The 22,002-nt window shown below is 43.8% G+C and overlaps 1 protein-coding gene across 1 annotated transcript in view; it reads left to right on the forward strand.

The window, feature by feature from the left end:
- Itih5 (inter-alpha-trypsin inhibitor heavy chain 5) overlaps positions 1-22,002 on the forward strand; it is a 98,520-nt gene that overhangs the window by 32,988 nt on the left and 43,530 nt on the right. Inside the window, exons 5-7 of the mRNA XM_032884829.1 lie at positions 672-922; positions 16,117-16,286; positions 17,082-17,198. Of these exons, the coding sequence (XP_032740720.1) occupies positions 672-922; positions 16,117-16,286; positions 17,082-17,198 (538 nt within the window). The remainder of the gene's footprint in view (positions 1-671; positions 923-16,116; positions 16,287-17,081; positions 17,199-22,002) is intronic.

Genomic DNA, 22,002 nt, shown 5'->3' on the forward strand with positions numbered 1-22,002 from the left:
CTTCTTCCAGAATGCTCTGCTGAGTGTAGAATTCTTGTTTAAATGGAGTCTGCCACCGCTGCCACCACACCCCAACACACAAGTTTTGCTAGAATGTCCTTGAATCTCTTCATCACTGCCGATGTTCTGCCACCTCAAAGCAGACAGCCTGAACCCCAAGTCCTTCAAACATTTGCAATGGGTAGTAGTTTTATAACTTTCACAGCCATACTGATTTTATTTCCTGACAAACACCTTCACCAAGGTGCAAATCACATGATGTGTTAGAATTATGTAAAATATGGCCACACCTCTACCGCTATTCACATTTTGACCAAGCTTACTCTTCTAGCAGCTCACCCTCTAACTATTCTCTTTAGCATACCCTTGGCTCTGTCTGGGGAGAGCTAAGGATGGCAGACATTTAATTCTCTCCCACTTAATATTGTTTGGCCCTTGGCAGGATACAAACAAATCTTACAGAGAAGCAGCTGAAGAGAGGAAGGATTTATTTTGGCTCACGGTTTCAGAGACTCTTATCCATCACGTGGGGGAGGCACAGCAATGGGAGCGGCTCAGTCCGTGCAGTGGGAGTCTGTGGTGGGGGCTCCCCAGGTGGCAGCGGCAGGAGAAGAGAAAGCTAACCAAGAACCGAACTGCTTAACTGTGGTCCACGATTTGCTTCCTAACAGGGAGAAGGGGACAGACATGTTCAAAGCTTCTCTAGTGATTCCCAGCAAGGACAAAGCTGCCTTCTTCCTCAGTTATGAAGAACTTCTGCAGAGGAGGCTGGGGAAATACGAGCATATCATTAGCGTGCGCCCGCAGCAGCTGGTGGGGAGGCTGACTGTGGAGGTGAACATTCTGGAGCGGTCGGGTATCACGTCCTTGGAAGTGCTGCCTCTTCACAACAGCAGGAAGAAGGGCAGCGGGAAGGCGGAAGGTGAGTCGCGCCTACTGCCAGTGCTCAGATCTTATGGAACGCTCAAAGCTGGGAGTTGGGTTTCAAGAACTCTGTAAAAGAAATGGCGCCCCTAATGGGAATTGAAAGAAAGTCACAAAGCAAAGACAAGACTCTCTCTCTCTCTCTCTCTCTCTCTCTCTCTCTCTCTCTCTCTCTCTCTCTCTGTGTGTGTGTGTGTGTGTGTGTGTATTTTTAAAGACTCAGATACCATCAAGAGATGAATAAGAATTTTAGACTTTTAACACTGTAACCGTACTCTGAGGAACCGATTGTATGTAAAACTTCTAAAATATTGAGAATATTGCATCCAGGAAACAGTCTGATAGTATATATCAGACAAAACATCTCATCAGTCTAAATATTTAGTGATACAGGAGCAATTACTAATATGCGACGATCTAAAGTGATTTATCACATGATGGGGGGAGACAAAACATTACCATTCATGATAATAGTAAATAAGTCCAGTAGAGCAGGAGACTAGAAAGTTATATAAAACAATGATTTTTTTATATTAAGAGCATAGGGTTATGATTTTATATTTAATAATTTACATATATTTAATAAAAATCTCTTTTTTTATGGTGAATGGATTTGAAGCCATGGCTTTCAAAATGTTAGTCAACCTCAAGAAAACCCACAGAGTCGACCAACCCAGCTGTTTAGGAGGCTACAGTGGGGGATTTGAAAGCTTAGCCTGAACTGTAGAGTAAAATCGAAGCTAGACTGGACAACACAGTGTGACTTCCAAAATGGAAATTCAGAGGTCAGCTAGGATACAGCCCAGAGAAATAGACATTCCTGGTGTGCATGAGGTCGAAGGCTCCATACTCAGTACTGAAAAAAGACTGTTCTGACTAGTAGATGATATGAAACAGACACGTTTTAACTCTGTCTGTAGAAGAAAAGTTTCAAGTTTTGCTTGAATTTTCATTTTTTAAAAAATAGCATTGAGGGGCCAGAGAGATGGCTCATTGGTTAAGAGCACTGACTGCTCTTCCGGAGGTCCTGAGTTCAAATCCCAGCAACCATATGGTGGCTCACAACCATCTGTAATGAGATTCGATGCCCTCTGCTGGTGGGTCTGAAGAAAGCTATAGTGTACTCATATCAATCAATCAATCAATCAATCTTTAAAAAATAGCATTGAATTGACTGAAGTGATTATGAAAGATTCAAGATGGTAAACAGATGCAGAAGCTGCCATATACATTATGTATATTTCTATGTATTTCTTTCATTGAAAATAGATTTTTTTCTCCCATATAATGTATCCTGATTATGTTTCTCCTTTCCTCTACTTCTCCCCTTCCCACTTTCTCTTCTATCCAGATCCACCTCCTTTCTGTCTCTCATTACAAAAAGTCTTCTATGGGATAACCATAAAATATAATATAAGACAAAACAAAAACCCACACATTAGAGTAGGATTAAAAAGCCAAACAAACAGAAGGAAAAGATCCCAAAAGAAGGCACAAGAAACAGAGACCCATTCATTCACGCATTCAGGAAACAAGGGTCTATTTTTAATCATCCTTAATTCCAAGTAATAGTTTGATTGAACACTCGTGTCTGTCTCTATACACATGAGGACAGCTGACTGAAACCTAATCAAATAAGGTGGTCAACTATCACACCGGGTTTGGAGTGACAAAATTTCAGGAACCTGTGACATTGAGAACAAGGGGAAAGTGACTGAACAGGTAAAAGCATAGAATCTGAGAGTCCAGAACAGGCACGTGTTAACAACAAGAACAATCTGGACCCAAACTGTTGTCAAAGTGTCTGACATTCAGAAATGGCAGGAACTAACACCCTTCGTCCTCTTGTCCTGTGGGTGGTAATTATGTGGCTTGTAGATTTTTCCTCAATATTGGTATAAACCAGAAGGAAATTATTGCAATGACAGGAAACAGGGCTCCCACCTCTGTGCAGCAGGGGCAGAGGCTAACTCAGGCTACTGTAAAGCACTGTTGTCCAGAATCCTCTGGCCTTAGTAATTACTGTTTAATTATTACCATTATTATGGTAGTTATATTTATTGGTTTTCTCTAGACATCTTAAAACATATTAAGTGCCTTTCGAGGTTGATCTGTTTCCAGTCAACCCTTTTCTCTTCGCAGGATCTACTCTAACGCCTCTTGAATATTATGTAACACTAACACAGCATCTTCACATTAGACAATAAAACTGCTACCCACGAAGGATGGAGAATGCTATCAAATTTAATAAATCACTAATCGTAACTTCAGAGGGAAGTTTTTTCTAGCCTTTAACTACGTGGGACAAGTTTCCCAGAGTTTGTGGGGTCTTCTAGTCCGTGAAGGGCCTGCTGTGAACACACAGGGGCAGCGATACGTCCTCAGGATGTTTGGAAAGCAGCTGGAGTGCATAATGCATACTTTGCCTAATTTTCAGAGCCTCTGTAGCTCTTTGGTGATGGAGTTGTGTGCCTCTGTTTACGTGTGTTGTTTGGGCAGGGTCTAAGTTAACCGTCAGTCAAACCATTGCTTATTTTCATATTTGGGGGCTTGTGAGGATCTCCAAGGAAAGCTTGCAGGATGTTGATTTCTTACGGCTTGCTTATTTTGAAGAAGGCTGTCTTCCCTGGTCTTTGCAGCAAAGCTGATTCTCGGCCTTCCAGATGGAGCTTGCACAGGGGTGTCCTCCAGCCTGGGGCAGGGGCAGACCTGCTCTCACTCATTCCCCATTGGCCTTTTCAGCCCAGCTGTTGTTGTTCCTGAGAATGCTGACCCCCGCAGCGAGGAGCACAGGATGTTGTGGTTTTGTCTGGACACCCTTGTGTGCTTCCAAAATAAATCCAGGGTAGAGATCAAACTAGAGTCAGGCTTGCACCAGAACGTGATCTGGAACTGAGAGAGCACAGCCCAAGACCTGGATTTCATTTCTCTATGGGTCCATCTGGGATTAAGAAATCAGATGCCTGAAATTTGTCTAAAAGAGCCTCTGACCTGTTCGGGGTTTTTTTTGTTTATTATTTATTTACTAGATTAGAACGCAACGTTCTGTGTTTCATCACGGCATCTTCATACACGTTAGACCGTATTCTCCTCTCCCTTCTCCTCCCTCCTTGCTGGTACTCTTCCATCTGTCAAACTAGTCTCCCTTTCCCCTTTCTCCCCACAAATTTCCATTACTCTATGATGCCTTGGCTCTGTTAGGATCCCTTTCTTCCTTCCCTCAATTCCCTTTCCAATTGCATGTCTTACACGCATATGCAAACACATAAACACACACAAATGTGTGTAGATGCACATATGGCTTTTACGTCTAGATTTTGCGTGTAAGAAATGGCATGCAGATTGATCTCTCTGAGGCTGGCTTTCAGTTTAATAGTGTGATTTCTATTTGTGTTGGTCTTGAACGATGCATCCTGCCCAAGCATCATTTTAGGTACGGATAGATCATGTCGCCTGCAGTGGTGTCTCTTAATAACAACTGTATTCGGCCATGTCTTTTCATGCTTGGTTGATTTTTTTATGAAGAAGAAAGCCTTACAGATGTTATTTTGCAAAACTTTCCCTGGGGTGTTGAAACATGAACATCTATGCACCCAGATAGGGAACCTTTTTCAGACCAAAGTACAGAGACCACCAAAGTCCAGTTTATCGAGCCAACGAATTCTATTGGGATTGCTTACAGAAATATGGGTGATGGGTCACTTACAGGAGCAGAAATGATTCAAAGACAGCTGCATCACTAAAACCCACCCCAGAATGGGTGGCAGCTCACAAAAGCTGGGAACTTGGAGCACACTACATAGCCTGCAGTCAATTTAACAGGTTGGAGCGTTTCCTTTCCAGATGCTTCAGTTGCTCTAAACCTCTCCTGGGCATCTGAGTGGTTCCTGTCTTTTCCAGATAGCTGGTCTGGTGGGAGAGTCTTTTGCAGCTCAGCTTGTCTGAGAGTCTTCTTTGCAACTTGACTCTGCTTACTCTAGGAGGGAGAGGCCTAGTGAATATGGCCAGTTTCAGGGATTTCCTGAAGCTCTTTGGAGTTGCTTAGCTTAAGGACCTTCGTGCAGGATGAAATGTTTTAATCTTGGAGGTTGAAATGCAGAAATATATACAAGATCTTGTCTTAGGGTTTTTATTTCTGCACAAACACCATGACCAAGAAGCAAGTTAGGGAGGAAAGGGTTTATTCAGTTTATACTAACACATTGTTGTTCATCGCCAAAGGAAGTCAGGACTGGAACTCAAGCAGGTCAGGAAGCAGGAGCTGATGCAGAGGCCATGGAGGGATGTTTCTTACTGGCTTGCTTCCCCTGGCTTGCTCAACCTGCTTTCTTATAGAACCCAAGACCACCAGCCCAGGGACAGCACCACCCACAATGGGCTGGGTCCTCCCCCTGCATCACTAATTGAGAAATTGCCTTACAGCTGGGTCTCATGGAGGCATTTCCTCAAGGGAGGCTCCTTTCTCTGTGATAACTCCAGCTCATGTCAGGTTGACACACAAAACCAGACAGTACAGATTTCATATTTAATTGTTAATAGAAATGATCTCTAAGTATAGCTCTGACTCCAAGTTCGTGCCCTTAACCATTGTACATGCCATTTTTTTCTTTAAATAGAAGATTGCTTCCTATGGAGAGTGGGAATTTTAAATTTAAAGTATCTTCCTCGCTAAATATAGGAATATAAGGTAGAGGGAGCAGAGACATGGGTCAGCAGTAAAGAGTATCCTTGTCGGCTCTTACATAGGATCTGGGTTCAGTTCCCAGCACCCAAACCGGTTGACTCATAAGCATCTGAAACGCTAGTTCATGGGAATCCAATGTTCCCATGTGGCCAGAATACCTGCATGTGCTTTTTCTCTCTCTCTCTCTCTCTCTCTCTCTCTCTCTCTCTCTCTCTCTCTCACACACACACACACACACACACACACACACACAGAAAGAAACATAAGAAAGACTAAAAGCAGTATCTTTACTCTTGCTGTAGTTAACTTGCCTGGTGGATCAGCACTGAACCATATCCATTGCACTGTTTCATTCCGGTTCACTACAGTGCTTTACAATGAGCTTTTTTTTTTTCAGCTAGGAGTGCAGAAATTATAAAAGGAATAATACAGTAAGTGAGCCAGTAACAGTTGTCTGTTGCTTATGACACCTAATTGAGTGTGTGCGTGCAATTGTGCAACTGGCAGTGTGTTAGGTGTGTGCATCGGCGTTAGTCATGAGCTTCGCTATACTTAGAAGAGTGACCACAGACAACAACATCTGCAGGTGACAGGAGTTCTTCAGCTATGTTATAATCTTTACAGAACCACTGTCACATGTGTACCCGAACCGTCACATGCTCTGTGGTTATTATGCAGTGTGTGGCATTGTTGGAAATGAAACCTTTCCTGGGGCACGGTTAGCTGGGATGAATGCTCTTCCAGATGTGCACTGAGGCACGTGTGTTAGTTCAGGGCTCTCTATTCCATTCTCCCTGGGTGATGATTAATCTTCATTCTCAACTTGAATCCCCTTGGAAGCAACCTCTGTGTGCATCTGTGGGGATGTTTCCAGAAAAAGTTCAACCTAGTGGGAAGAGTTACCCTAAAGGGGGTAGTCCTATCTTGTGGGCTGGGGTCCTAAACTGAATGAAAAAGAGACAGGCTGAGTACCAGACTTCTTCTCCCTCTCCTTCTGAGTCTGCATAATTACTTTTCCATGGCTGTGAAGAGCCTACATGATCAAGGCTACTTATAAAAGAAAACATTTACTGGGGCTCATGGTTCCCGAGGGTTAGATCTATGATCATCATGGCAGGGAGCATGGCAGCAGGCAGGCAGGCACAACACTGAGGCAGTAGCTGAGGACTTAAATCCCAATCCACAGATTGGAGGCAGAGAGGCAATAGCTATCTGGGAATGATATGGGATTTTGAAACCTCAAAGCCCACTCCAGTAACTCACCTCCTCCAACAAGGCCACACCTCCTCCAACAAGGCCACACCTCCTCCAACAAGGCCACACCTCCTCCAACAAGGCCACACCTCCTCCAACAAGGCCACATCATCTTCTAATTCTTCCCAAACAATTCTATCAACTGCAGACCAAACATCCAAATATACGAGCTTATGACTCCCATTCTATGTCCACAACAGTGACCGACCACTTCCTTCTCCTGGTGCCCTGACTCCCTAGCTATGGTAGATTGTACCCTCAACTGTCAGATAAAATAATTTTTTGTTACGGAAATGAGAGAAGCAATTTGCACACCATGACTATACTTTTTTTTTTTCCAGAGCTGGGGACCGAACCCAGGGCCTTGCGCTCGCTAGGCAAGCACTCTACCGCTGAGCTAAATCCCCAACCCCTATGACTATACTTTTAATCTTGTAATCAGCCTTCTCTTCAGCTCAAAGCACTTGGCCTACTGCCTTTATGGGGATTTCTCCCTGACCAACTTTCCTTTTTATTTTGGTTGTTTATTTCCTTGAGGTAGTGTGGCGGTTTGAATATTCTTGGCCCATGAGAAGTGGCACTATTAGGACGTATGGCCTTATTAGAGGAAGTGCATCACTGTGGGGGTGGGCAGTGCCTATGCTCAAGCACTGCCCAGTGTGAAAGAGAGCCCCCTCCTGGCTGTCTGCAGAAGACAGTCCCCTCCTGGCAGCCTTTGGATCAAGATGAACACTTGGCTCCTCCAGCACCATGTCCGCCTGCTTGTGGCCATGCTTCCTACCGTGATGATAATGGAAAGAACCTCTGACACTGTGAGCCACCCCCCCCCCCATTAAATGTTTCCCCTATAAGAGTTGCCTTGGTCATGATGTCTTTTCACAGCAATAAAACCCTAACTAAAACAGATAAGCCCTTACTCGGAGCCAAGGCTGGCCTCAAACTCAGGATCCTCCTTCATCAACCTCCCTAGTGTTGGGTTTACAGGTGGCCCCTACCATGCTCAGCTTATTATTTTAAACTGTGATTTAATGACATAGTATAAAACGAACTCACCTAAAGGATACAGTTCACTGCGTTTTAGTGTTGGTGGAGTTGCACAACCATCGCTCCCGAATATCTAGACCCGCACAGGGTCACCCTGTTACCACCTCAGCTCCCCGCTCACACTAACCTACTCCCCGTCCTTTAGATAGCAGGGAGAGAGCTTCAAAACTCTACCCTCACGCTCACACTTAGCAAGGTCTTCGAGCCACCCCTTCAGGCTTCCCAGCAGAATTTAAGGGCATCGACCGTGTCAAGATTTTGACTGATGGAAGCAGCTTTTAAGTGAGGCAACATTGTTCTCAGATTTTACAATATTCTTGGCTTTAAAAAAAAAGATGTATGTGTTCACAGTTTCAAGCATGTATACCGTACTCTCATTGTAGTCTCTCCATCTCGCATCCCACCTCCTGCTGAAACCCTTCTTCTTCCCAACCTGACTTTAGAGCTTTGTTAAAACGTATGCTGTTCACCTTCTTGCCAATAGACTTTTGACTACTGGATTCAGGTCAACTCAAAATTGCCTACCTGACCCATAGAAATCACCTCTGGCCTCTTGAGCTTTGACTTAGCCCCACAGGCACTAGGGATGGAGAAGCAAAGGGTCTGAGCTGTGAGGACTTGGCGTGAGGCTGTTTGAATGGTCTCACCCCCTCCCAACGCTCCTATACTGTTTTGACTTTCAAATGGTCCCCCAAACTGAGTAGCCTAACTAGAGGGAAGAGAACCTCTAAGTTATAATCTCATTCCCCTTTGCATTGGAAGTTGTTGACATTTTTTGAGAAGCAGGCAGTTGTCCGACTGGAGACTGGTATAGCGTCATACATTCAGAAGGGTTGAATCAAATCTATCCTTAAAATGTTACGTATGATTTCCTTGGATGCCTTAACATCTGACTTCATCTTTTGCTGTCAGGGCTTTTGAGATTAAATTTTCAGTCCCCTGTGGTAGTGCCTGACATGGAATGAACACTTGGATAGTTTTGTCTTCTAAATCAAGGAAGACATAGCTTTGTAAGTTTTTAAGTTTACTGCTTTTCTGATAATGGAGAGGAAGAAGTCAGACTTAATAAGTATACATTTTGGCTTTAGAAGACAACCATTCAAAAGGAAAAGAAAAGAAAAGGAAAGGAAAAAAATCTAGATTAAGTCTCCCTTTGCTAGGGCTGCTAGGTGAGACTTTGATGCCTATGCACACTTGAATTGTGGGTAAACCACATGTGTTGCCATGCAACATTCTGGACAGGCTAAAAGCTATCGGCGATTTGTCTAAAATTCAAATGGAAGAGGACATCCTGTATTTTGATTTTCTAAATCCGGCAAGTATCCATTACTAAAGGGCACCATTGTGACTCACCACCAAGCCCCCAGTTTGACACTCTCCCCTGGACCCAGCTGCCTTTCAGCAGCTGGAAGGCCATAGCCCTGCTTGACCTTGGTGAAATTTCTGAACGGTTGCCAGGAAAACAAGCCATTGTTACGTGAAGTTTTTCACTGTTGTTTAGCTCAGAAGTGACTCAGGTGTGAATCATTTGGCTCCAGATTGATTGGTTTTGTTTTGCTTCTTCATATTGGCATAGAAGCCTGTGCTATCATCTTTGTTGTGACTATAATTTGATCAAGGCCATCTGTGAACAATGTACTTAGATATGAGTGTGTCACCCAAGCCCGGCCTTCTCTCTTTAGCTGGATATTGGGGGGGGCAGCCTGGATTTCCTTCTGGACCCGGATTTTGGGCCCTCCATTTATTTGATTCTCCTAGTACGTGACGTGCATGTCACTGTGTGAATGAGACCACCAGTCCCAATTGTGGCTAAAATTAGAGCATTGTCTGCTATATCCACCCTCACATACTCACGGGCAGCCTCTTTGGTTCTCTTGGAAGGTTGTTTTGTCTACCTGCCCAGCCACCCGTGGCTGTGACAATACCTTCCTGTTAAGTGTTTGACGTGTATGTACTTCTCCACATTTAAATACAGAGTGCTGAGATTCAAGAATATATTATCTGAGGTGGGGAAGAAACTAGAAGTAATGAAGAAAAGCAAACCTGTTAGGAAATTTGAGCAAACACCCCTCAACTATAAAAAAAGAACAGATATCTTTGACTTGTCATCTTTTCATTATTCTCTGCTTTATGATGCTATCGTATTTATACAGCGCTCTCTCCAAAAGGGGGGGGGGACCCCATACCAAACCCACACCAACTGCGTTCGTTAGTTTTCAATAATTGCTGAACCCAAGCCAGCGTAAGGAGTGAAGGGCTTATGGAGGGGGGCTACTGTTCAAGGGGACACACTTCATTGTGCTGTGGCAGGCGTGGAAATGGGGGTGTGACGCAGCTGACCCCGTCACACTTGGACCAGAAGCAGAGAGCAGATGCTCCACTCACCTCATCCCTTGTGCTCAGTCTAAGATTCCCGCTCATTGGATGGTGCCACCCACACTCAGGATGGCTCTTCTCCTCTCTGGTAGCTCATTATGGGTAAGGCCGCACAGGCACGCCCAGAAGTTTGTCTCCTAGGTAAGTCTACATCCAGTGAAGTTGACAATCCGTAGTAACCATCACATCAAACAGGTGAGAAAAATCCTTTCTAAAAAACCACCACCACCATCAACAACAACAACAACAAAACCAACCAACCAACTAAACACACAAACAAAAAAACCCAAAACCAGAAACAAAAGGAACCTTTATTCAATGAGAAATTGTAAAAACTAACCAATTTCTTCTCGTTGCCTTTGCTCTATTAATTTTTGTAATTTCAGTGCTGATCTGCATGATTTTTGTTTTTATTGGTGCCATCAAATTGCAGATGCCCAATTAGTCACAACATTTTTCTCCTAAATTGATTTATTTATGTCACGTGTGTGAGTACACTGTCGCTGTTTTCAGACACACCAGAAGAGGGCATCGGATCCCATCACAGATGGCTGTGAGCCACCATGTGGTTGCTGGGAATTGAACTCAGGACCTCTGGAAGAGCAGTCAGTGCTCTTAACCTCTGAGTCATCTCTCCAGCCCTCAGTCACAACATTTTTGATTATTATAAATTTATCAAAGGGTCTTCTTGGTTCCAGGTGAGGAATTTTTATAAACACATCCAGACCATCTCATCTCTTTTCAAGGGAAATGAACAGGCAGTATTTGTTTGGAAATCCTTTTGTAAAAGCCCCCAGGTACTGGCAGCTTTGGGGTTGACAGCAGCCAAACCCAACACCCACAGGAAACAGAATCTACGAAAACCCCTGCTCATCAGCCCTTAGGACTGTAGCTTCCAGCCAGTTTCCATGAGTATGGCCCATCAGCTCCTACACACGTTCACCTTTAGATACTTTATGCAGGAATTTGTATCCCCCCTCACCTCCCAGTGTTTGCAGATGTCTAAAAGAATGTCCAGCTATGAATAGCACCCACAGTCTAGCATAAGGCCATGACCATAAGTCTGTGTGTTCTGAGCCTTGCTCTTTTTATACATAATATACATCATGCTTACAGATGGAATGCATGTGCTTTACAAGATAGAATCAAATAGATGAATGTGTAATAGCGTTCCTAAGTACCAATTTCTTTAGCAGAAGTTATGCATCCTCACAAAGAAGTATACGTACATTGCTATGAAAATTCTGCACATCCTTTTGGGGGCTCTCTGGCAGCAGTTAATGTCACTGTATTTTATAAAAATTATTCTTTATGTATTATACACTTAGATTCCAGCTCAAGTCATAAGGACGTGCCGGACCTTTCTAAATTACTGTTTTTACCAAATGCACAGTGGTGTAGAGAAAACTGTGATTCCAGATGAACACTAGATGCTATCAAAGGATAGGGTTTTTTTTTCTTCTTCTTCTTTTTAACTTGTCTTTTTAAATTGGACAGAGAGCAGGACATGACTCCAAAAGAGAGGGGATTGTGATGGTTAAGCTTCATCACCAGCTTGACTGGATTTAGAATCACCCAAGAGACACAGCCCTGAGTTGTCCGTGGTGCTTCTTAAGGAGTCCTTCTGAGAACAGAAAGCTAAGCCTGAGTGTGTACAGCACCGTCCAGCGGGCTGGGGTTCTTGAAATCAGAAGGAGAAAAGCAAAAAGCAAGCGTGATACAATATGACCAGCTGTTTTTCCCTCCTTTGCTTGGAATCTTCCGCTGTGATGGACTGTGTACCCTCACTCTGTAAGCCAAAACAAAACCTTCCCTCCGTGAGTTACTTTTGTCAGGCACTTTGTCACCATTACTAGAATACTAATGACTGTGTGAACTATCACTTATTGAACAACTGTTATACACCAGGCACCATGATCAGTATCTTCCTTATGTGATCTCATACCATCATCCTAGCCATGATGCTGGGATGGTGGTGTTCCAGTTGCCCACCTGTAGAACTGAAATGTTGAGTCAATTATGCTTAGTCTCTGAAACACTTGAGCTGGCTTTCCTTGCCAGCCAATGTCAACATCTGTCAAACTTTTGGGGAAGACTTTCAACATTTAAGGAATTTATACATCACCTGTGTAATTTCTAGATACTGTACTTACTTCTTTAAGATTTATTTTATTTTATTTATATGAGTACGCTGTAGCTGTCAGACACGCCAGAAGAGGGCATCGGATCCCAGTTTAGATGGTTGTGAGCCACCTTGTGGTTGCTGGGAATTGACCTCTGGAAGAACAGTCAGTGCTCTTAACCTCTGAGCCATCTCACCAGTCCGATACTGTACTTATTTATGAAAGTTTTAATACTGAGGGGATAATCTCTTCATCTATAATACTGTCAGTGTCCTACATCAAATAAATAGCTCAGTTACTTGGATAAAGCTCCCAAGGAGAACTACATGGCTTCCATGGGCAATACCGTTTTTCCTTGTGAAATCTGAGATTTGCATAGGAGGACAGCCTTGTGGGAAGGCTGGTGGGCCTGCGAGAAGTCCGTGGAGAGCAACCAGTAAATTTTCCTGAGGAGTAACAAGATAAAGTGTCCATCATTGGAGTAGCTGCTACAGGTCACCCTACCCCTTCATCAAGTGGACAGAAAACAAGAGGGAGGAAAATAAGCAAGTCCTCTTGTTAGACAAGTATGGCAGTGGCTTACTTCTTCTGAGAAGCTTGTAAACTCTTCCTTTGCAGCAGTCCTTGTCTTTAGGACATGGCGAAGGGCACTGCGAACACACACTGTGCTTATGGAGTACTGTGTGACAGTCAGCAATATGAGCCCTAGTCCAGAACAGAAAAGTCAATAGTATTGGGTAGTATTACTTTGCTTTGGTTTTAGATGAGTAGCCAGAAGTCTTTGTTAATGGAATTATCAGATTTGTCCTTCTAATAAATGGGATGTTTTATTTTCCCTTTTCTTGTGTGTGTGTGTGTGTGTGTGTGTGTGTGTGTGTGTGTGTGTAGATATGTACACCTGTGTCATACCTGTGCATGTGAAGGCCATAGGTCTCCACTCTTCTATGGTATATGCTTTTTTTTTTTAAGACAGAATTTCTCATTGAAACTGGAACACGCTGATTGACTAGATTGGTTGGGCAGAGAGCCCTGGAATCCCCCAGTCTCCACTTCTCAGCACTGAAATCCCAGGCACTGGTTACCAAGTCCATTTTCTTACATGGGAGTCGAGGATCTGTACTCAGGTCTTCACACTTGTGCATATCATCTCTTTAGCCCAGAACATTCTAAGGGTGTGTGGGTGGCAGGTTAGGTCCAAGTGTGGGAGAGTTTAGCATGCTAGCTTGACAAACTGTTTGATCCTTGGAACCCAAGGTCGAAGGAGACACCCGATGACCTTTTCATGCATGCCATGGTACACCTGTGCGCTCATATAAAATAATAACTTTTAAAAGATGTTGCTCTCAAGTCGGTCCCAATAGTAGTAGGAACTCTCCCAGGTCAATTTTACCCTTGGCCCTTAGTGGGTGGAAGCCAGCATCAGGAATTAAGCTTCTCGGTGAGGAACCAAACAGAGAATCCACCCACTCTTTGGGCATATGAAACAAGCCCATTTATATGAAATTCATGAATTTTCATCATGAACGGACAAACACCAGAGGTCAACAGGCAACAAAACTTGTACACATCCTTTCTTGTGGTCTGTATCAAAGAACCCAGTCAGATGAATCATGAAGGAAGAAATAATGCTTTTTAAATCCCCAGGACTTTCATTTTGTTATGAGTGTATTAAGTTGAGCCACTTGTTAAGAAAAAAAAAGAATTTTTATGAGAGAGACTTGGAACAAGATAGAGTGGGTCAGTGGTGGTAGTTTAAAGAGATTGTATTGATTGTTACAGAATGCTGGGATAGGTGTACTTACATACCACAAAGGCCACGACTATGTTCTGCATGTAGGTTATGCAGTCAGGGTGAAAGGCATTTCCTATTTGCCACCATCAGACACCGTGTCACCTACAGGACTCGTTAAAGTTCCCTTTAGAGCTTCTGGGAAGGGGCTGAGAGTTGACATTTCTAGGAAGTTCCAAGGTGTTGCCGATGGTACTCTTCTAAGACTCAGATGTGCTTTAAACCATCTGACAGGTGACCCTTCCAGGGTGTGCTTGGGCACGCCTAACAAAATGAGTGGTGACAGCAGATTGTGCCACCAGAACAACTTTCTTTGATTTAACTGATGTGGCATTGCAAGTGCTTTCCAGTAACTCTATCCCTGGTCTTAATTCTGCCAACTGGAACATCTCTGGATACCCCTAAACCCCATATAAGTGGCTACTACTACTACTACTACTACTACTACTACTACTACTACTACTACTACTCTCCTCCTCCTCCTCCTCCTCCTCCTATTACTGCTTCTGCTACTACTACTACTACTACTACTACTACTACTACTACTACTACTACTACTCTCCTCCTCCTCCTATTACTGCTGCTGCTACTATTACTACTACTAGTAGTAATAGTAGTAGTAGTAGTACTACTACTACACACACACACACACAAACACACAAACTCTCTCTCTCTCTCTCTCACACACACACACACACACACACACACACGCACTTAGTCCAAGGAGAAGAACAGAGTGGGGTTCCCTTGTCAAAGTAGATTGTTATGTTCCGTGCCACAGTGTGCCTGTTTAATGCGTTCTGCTCCCAGCTCCCGAGCTCAAATAAATAAAATAGAATAAAGTGCATATAACTTATGTGTAAGTCTTGCTGAGTTATACACACATAGACATTCGTACATTTTACACTATGTACACACATTTTGCTACATCAGACATAGGGCACATCCCTTCAAACTCAGTACACCCATTCTACACACAGCATAGGCCACTTCCCTCCAAAGATTCTTTCGTATTGTTTCCCAGTTAGGACCTTTCCTCCCAAAGGATCACCCGCCCTACTCCGGTTGCCTCTGGATGAGTTGTGCTTGACTTTGAACTCTATGTAAGTGAAGAATGAAGCATATGCTCTCCATGCTTTGCCGTTGGGCCTTAATATGACTGCTAGCATTACCGGTAGACTGTCCATCGGGCTTCCTCCATTTTGATAGTTGTATGCCATCCTAAATGTGATGTGTCTATAATACCCTATCAAATTCCTCCTTCTACTTTGAAAACGTTAACGTTTGATAAATGACAAACCTGGTGTGATGTTTTCCACAAACTAAAATGGTGATAGGTAAGGCATGTCACTAGGTCTTTCCAAGAGCATGACATTGGCACTATTATTAATGTTGTTAACAGATAGCTTGGGGGCCTATGCAAGGGCTCACATCTAGCACAGTGGATCAGGACCTGAAGACAAGTTCTTCCGGCTCAGTGTGATGGTTAATACTGTCAACTTGACAGCCTCTAGAATCACCCAGGAGATGAACCTCTGTATGTCTGTGAGGGATTATCTAGATTAGGATTATTGAGGTGTAAAAGATGGTCCCAACTATGGGTGGCAGTGTCCATGGCACGGAGTCCTGGATGGAATAAAAAGAACAAAGAAACCTAAATGTGGCGTTCATCTCTCTGCTTTCTGACCTTGGTTACAGCGTGACCAGCTTCCACTCCATTATGGTCTTTCATCCGCTCAGATTATGGGCCAAAATAAACCCTTTCATTCTTGAGAAATTAACCAAAGTTCTTAGAAGATACGAGCAGGAAGTCAAACCTCCAGTAGAATGAAGTTTAACATCCTGTGTCTATGCAAAATTTCCTTCTTTTCGGGGGAAAAGTTTTTGATTTCAGTTCTTTGCTGTTTGTTTATGGTGTACAGGTGACGAGGGTCCTCCTCCTTCTACTATCATCAACCACAACGAAACATTCGCCAAAGTCGTTTTTAAGCCTACCGTGGTGCAACAAGCTAAGATTGCCCAGAATGGGATTTTGGGAGATTTCATCATTCGGTATGATGTCAAGAGAGAGCAGAACATCGGTGACATCCAGGTAATGCCTCCCATGATGCTACCCTGGTGGAGCCCCAGTCTTTCTGTTCCATTCAGAACTACAGACTCCAATACTTGCCTAAAGCGAAAGATCTTTCCAGTTCTTAGGAAAACTATTTAAACCCAAAATATGTCTTCAAAGAGCCCACTGATGCTCCCCTTCTGGCTGCCGAGGGTACCTATTTCGTGCTTCAGTAACCCGGATGGCAAATGAAATCTGTAATATAATTTTCCCTGTGGTGTTTTAGATGAGGTTAGAATTTTAGCACTTCTTCGACTTTAATTAGAAGAGGCTGTTCCGTGGCTTACTTCCCTTCAGGTTGTATGGCTCCAGAGACAAGGTGGGAATATTAAACTGAGCGAATGTGCGCAGAGAATGCAGACAACCTTGATACCTTGCCACGTGAGATGCTTTAGTGAAAATAGATAGTGCAAGAAGCAGGATTCTCAGGAAGCAAGGGCAGAGGAAGGTGTATAATTAGAGCAGATGGCTTGTCATGGTCTAGGTATCCATACACCCATGTATACATTTTATATTAGTTTTAAGGTGATGCAGATTGAACCCAGGGCAAGCCACTGAGCTACACCCCCATTCCACGACGAATACATTTAAAATAGATGATTCTGCTTCATTGTGTTAACAACTAATTCTCTTGGAGGGCTCAGGACTGTAGATAGCTTTGTTCTGGGTGTGGAATGTAGCCCTGGACGGTTTCCTGCCATCAAAGACTGTCCTAGGAATTCCCTTCCTTTTCTTCTGAATGCTACGTCAGTTACTTTACTCTTCCTCCACCAGGTTCTAGATGGTTACTTCGTGCACTACTTTGCTCCTAAAAACCTCCCTCCTTTACCTAAGAACGTGGTCTTCGTGCTCGACATCAGTGCCTCCATGGTGGGAGCGAAACTCCAGCAGGTGAGTCAGCTGCCTGCTCAGTGATTGCTCAGGCTGTGGCCCGAGACAATGTTCTGCCTTGTGATCGACACTCGGTAGATGGCAAGGTTCTGTTTTACCACCGAGCCGTTCCTTCCTATGGGCAGCCATAAGCTGAGTCATGTAAGCCATTGATAGAAACTGGAGGTTTAAGAGAGCGAACGGTCCGCTAGAGAAACACCTGGGCACAGAGGACAGCATGAGTGACACAGGGAGGGCACACTGAGAGGGCCACTCAGCAGTACAGTCGGTTGGCTGTGGTGATATACTTTGGAATACAAATACTTAGGAGACTGAGGCAGAAGGAACACAAGTTTGAGGGCTAGCCTGTGGTACACGGCAAGTTTCAGGCTCCTGGACTACATAGTGACACCTGGTTCAAAACAATGGAAAACTAAACAAAACAGAAAGAAATAAACCAAAACCAGTACCATATTAGCAAAAATTGTGCCCAGTGAGGATTCCTTTGTGAGCCATGGAATGGAAAGAACCCTTAGACATCCCTTTGGCATGTTCTCAGAACAAAGACTTCAGGTCTCAATAATTCAGTAGTTCTCACAAAGTCTACTCCTCTCTCAACACACACAACTCCAAGTTCAGAGGGGTTGTTAGAGGATATTTAAATTGTCTGCTGACTTGCATTGTTGCTGTTGAAGTTGGTAAAATGTTAACTTTTGTTCTCTTTTTGTTAATTATTTATTAGTGTCTGATTTTGTGATTTTTTTCCCTTTAGTTTAGCTTTCTGTAGCTTTAGAATGATGGCTACTTAAATATTCTTCCTGAGAGGTTTTCCTTTCGTATTCTATGACATTGGGGATTCTCGGGTAGGAGAATTAGCTTTCATTGTCAGTTGGTCAGGATCTAGACTCACGTGGGAAGGGAGCTGCAGTCAGGGATCCTCTGGGTGAGGTTGCTCTGTGGTGGTATGTCTAGGGGATCTTTATTATGTTAACTGGGGTGAGAAGACTCCCTACCCACTGTGGGCAGCATCATTCCCTAGGGGATCTTTATTATGTTAACTGGGGTGAGAAGACTCCCTACCCACTGTGGGCAGCATCATTCCCTAGGGGATTTTGAATTAAGACTGAAGAAAGGTAGCTGAGCACTCATGGGCATTCATTCATTCCTAGAAATACTAAATTGATTTATAACAATAAAACTGCTCCACATGCACCAAGGGGCTAAGTAAAGATAATCAGTGAGCCGCATTGGGGAAAAATAGGTTCCTTATTAACTAGTTTTATAGCCGAGGGCAAGTCTTTAAGAATAAAAGAGATGAATGTAATTACAAAGAATAAAAACAATTACTTCGGGGTTGGGGATTTAGCTCAGTGGTAGAGCGCTTGCCTAGCGAGCGCAAGGCCCTGGGTTCGGTCCCCAGCTCCGAAAAAAAGAAAAGAAAAAAAAAACCAATTACTTCAGGTAGAAGAAAAATTCAAACTTGTGCTACAAATTAAAAAACAAAAACAATAAATGAGTAGGAAGCTGTATGCCGGACAAAGATAACTTTGTCACCCGCAAACAGTGAGTTTTCCCAGACCAATAAGGAGCAAACATGCATAAGAAAGGGATCAAGGGATATGAGACAGTCCGTGAGAAACACAAGATCACCGAGGTTCTGAAAAGGGGAAGCAACCATGTTAACAATGGAAGAAAAGCTATTGACAGGAATCGTAGAGTGCTTGAAGCTTAACATTCATGAAGTTCTGGTTCAGTCTCCAGCATGGCATAAATGGGATGTGGGGTTCATGCCTGTGACCTCAGTTCTCAGGAGGTGGAGGATCAGAAACTCAAGGTCATCCTTGACTCCATAGGAGGTTCAGTGACAGCCTGGGAAACATGAGAGCTTATTGGGAAACAAAAACAAACACATGAACGGAAACAACATAGGAAGAAATAGTCTTATTGCCATGGTTTTAAACTCCAAATCTTATCAATTATATATAAAGATGCTTTGACTAATATGCAGTTCCAGTATTAGTATCTGCAAGTGCAATTTTTGCATTATTTCTCGATAAAGTATTGAGAAGTAGCAACATGGGAAAAGGCTCAGGCAGTCTGCTGTCGCCACCCCATTCAGACCAGGATCGTTCATTCACTGAGGCTGGAACTGCTCAAAGGGCTCGTCTCCGGGCGCCTGAGTGACTCCAAGACCAGCCTGTTTCAGGACTTCTACTTCTGACAAGATGGTGGTCAAGGATATTCTTACCGATAAGAAGGGTTGCTGGCCACATGCAAACCCAGCACTTTAGGCAGAGTGAGGCTGGGGGTGTGATGAGTTTAAGGCCAGCCAGGGTTACAGAGCACAACTCTGTATACAAACATAAAAAGAAATAAAAGAAGAAACGAGAAAGAAATCTTGCTAAATAACCTCCAGGAAAGGAGAATCCTGCCCAAACTGTACAGAGAAGACAGACAAACAGACGTTAAACTAAGCAAGGCTCTCTTGAATTCACCTTTAATAATAAAACAAGAACATCCCTGTCTTATGGGTGTACAGACCCCTGTGTGCATGTGCTTTGGGTGGGGGGAGGTGACTGGTTCCTTAATCATCCCACACCTGATTATTTTTGATAATCTTGTTGAGCTCGGTATTCCTCGATTGCCCAGACTAGCTACCCAGGATCCTTCTGTCCCTGCCTCCCCAGGGGTGGGATTTCATACACATGCTGCTGTGCACAGATTTTAGAATGGCTCTGGGGATGAAATTTAGGTTCCTGTACTTGCATGGTAAGCACTTTACAGGAGGCACCGCCTCTCCAGCCACTCGAAGACCTCTTGGAAACGTAATAGCACACATGTTCAACACGGTATTTACTATCTGTAGTGTACATGAATTATTGCATGCTTAGCCTTCACAGCAATTTCACTACCATCCCATCTTCACAGATGGAAAACTGACAGTTTGACCAGGTGAAAAACCTGGCCAGTAAGTGGAAGGTTCAGGCTTCGGTTTGCAGGTCTGTCCTGAAGCCCAAGGACCAAACGTGAAATTGTCACATCACTATGCAAGCAACAGTATGGAGCTGAGAGGGGTGTCATCAGATCAAGGTCAATGCGACTTCTTGGCTTAAGATTTAACTGAGAAGGCTGCTCTCTGGAAGGCACGAGTCTCCTAGCTTTGCGCAAGAGCAATTCAGTGACTGGTGAGAGACCATTGCTCCTCTTTCTTCTGTCATTTCTGGACATTAAAATCCCATTCCTTTCTAGTCACTGTCCCTTTGGCATGCACGCTACTGTCTTCTAAGCAACATCGTGGCCTCGTTCCAGGAGAACCACCCCGGAACAGCTCAACACATGTCTGAGTAATTCGCAAGGCCCCTTGGCTGCCTTGAGTGGTTTTGCAAACTCCTATCTCAGCGACCCATAGTTTCTCCAAGCACTAGGTGAAGAACTCAGTTGGTTCACGGTACAGTCGCATAGGCAACGCTGTAACTGGTGAAAAACAGCAATTTTCCCAAGTGCAAGGCTTTCAGAGTGTTGTCAACAGGCTTGCCAATATGAGACATTTGTCATGGGTCCACTTGGATCTTGTTATGAATCATTCTCCATTTGTTTGGCCTTTCAAAACTTGGACGGGCTCGAGCAATTTTACTGTTCTCATCCTAGGGTTAGGAGTCTAGTTGGTATTTAATGATTACTCAAGAGCTGGAGATAAGGCTCAGTTGATGTAGGTGGTGGCCATGTAGGCCTGATAACCTATAACCCACAAGAGTTGACCTCAGACCTCTACACATGCACCACGTGTAACTGAGGACTCATGCACACACACACACACACACACACACACACATGCACAATTGGTTCATAAAGAACTGTAAAGATTAAGGTAAAGAGATGGCTATGCCAGTAAAGTGTGTGACATTCAAGAATGTTCCCAGCATCCATGTAAAAGCAGCTGGGAACAGTGGCACTCACGTATGTTATCAACGCTGAAGACGTGTTGAGGTTTGGTGTTTTGCTATGTGTTATAATGCTAGACACTGGTCCCCAAGGCCTGGTTTCCCCAAGGGATGAGAGACTCTGCACAGAGACACAAGTGACCTTGTAACCTTGTCCCCCAAGTTGTCCTTGACTGGTAGACAAAGTGGCCTACAGCCTGTGGCTGGGCAGAAGAGAGAGAGGTGAGGTTTCTGGTTCCTGGCCTTGAGATCAGAGGAAGGAGACCATGAGGAAGGAGAAAAATGTGGAGAGAGGAAAGATGCCACAGGGTAGGTGAATAATGAAAGCAAGGCCATGAGGACTGGCCAATCGGAGTTAAGAGCAGGCCAGACGGACCATAGCAAGTTATAACTCAGGATTATTAATGGGGAAGTAGACATAATAATATAGAGCATATATAGTAATATATAACATAATGTCTGCCTAGCTCTGGTACATGAAGGGCTTACTATAAATATAAAAGTTTTGTGTCGGGGTTGGGATTTAGCTCAGTGGTAGAGCGCTTGCCTAGCAAGTGCAAGGCCCTGGGTTCGGTCCCCAGCTCCGAAAAAAAAGAAAAAAAAAGTTGTGTGTCATTTAACTGGGAATTGAATGATCAAAGGTGGGGTGGAAACACCAATTCAAGATTAAGGAATTGCTACAGCATGGAAGCAGAGACAGGAGGATCTATGGTAATTGACAAGACGGTCTGGCAGGACTGGGGGCCTCCCAGTTCATGAAGAGGCTGTCTCAAAAGAAAAAAATGGAAGGTTGGGAACGAATGAAGAATACGTGAGCTGCTGACCTCTGCCCTCCACACCCATGTGAGAACACACATGAACACATATGCAAGCAGACACACTGT

This window comes from Rattus rattus, chromosome 14, assembly GCF_011064425.1.
Source record: "Rattus rattus isolate New Zealand chromosome 14, Rrattus_CSIRO_v1, whole genome shotgun sequence".
NCBI classification, from domain to species: domain Eukaryota; kingdom Metazoa; phylum Chordata; class Mammalia; order Rodentia; family Muridae; genus Rattus; species Rattus rattus.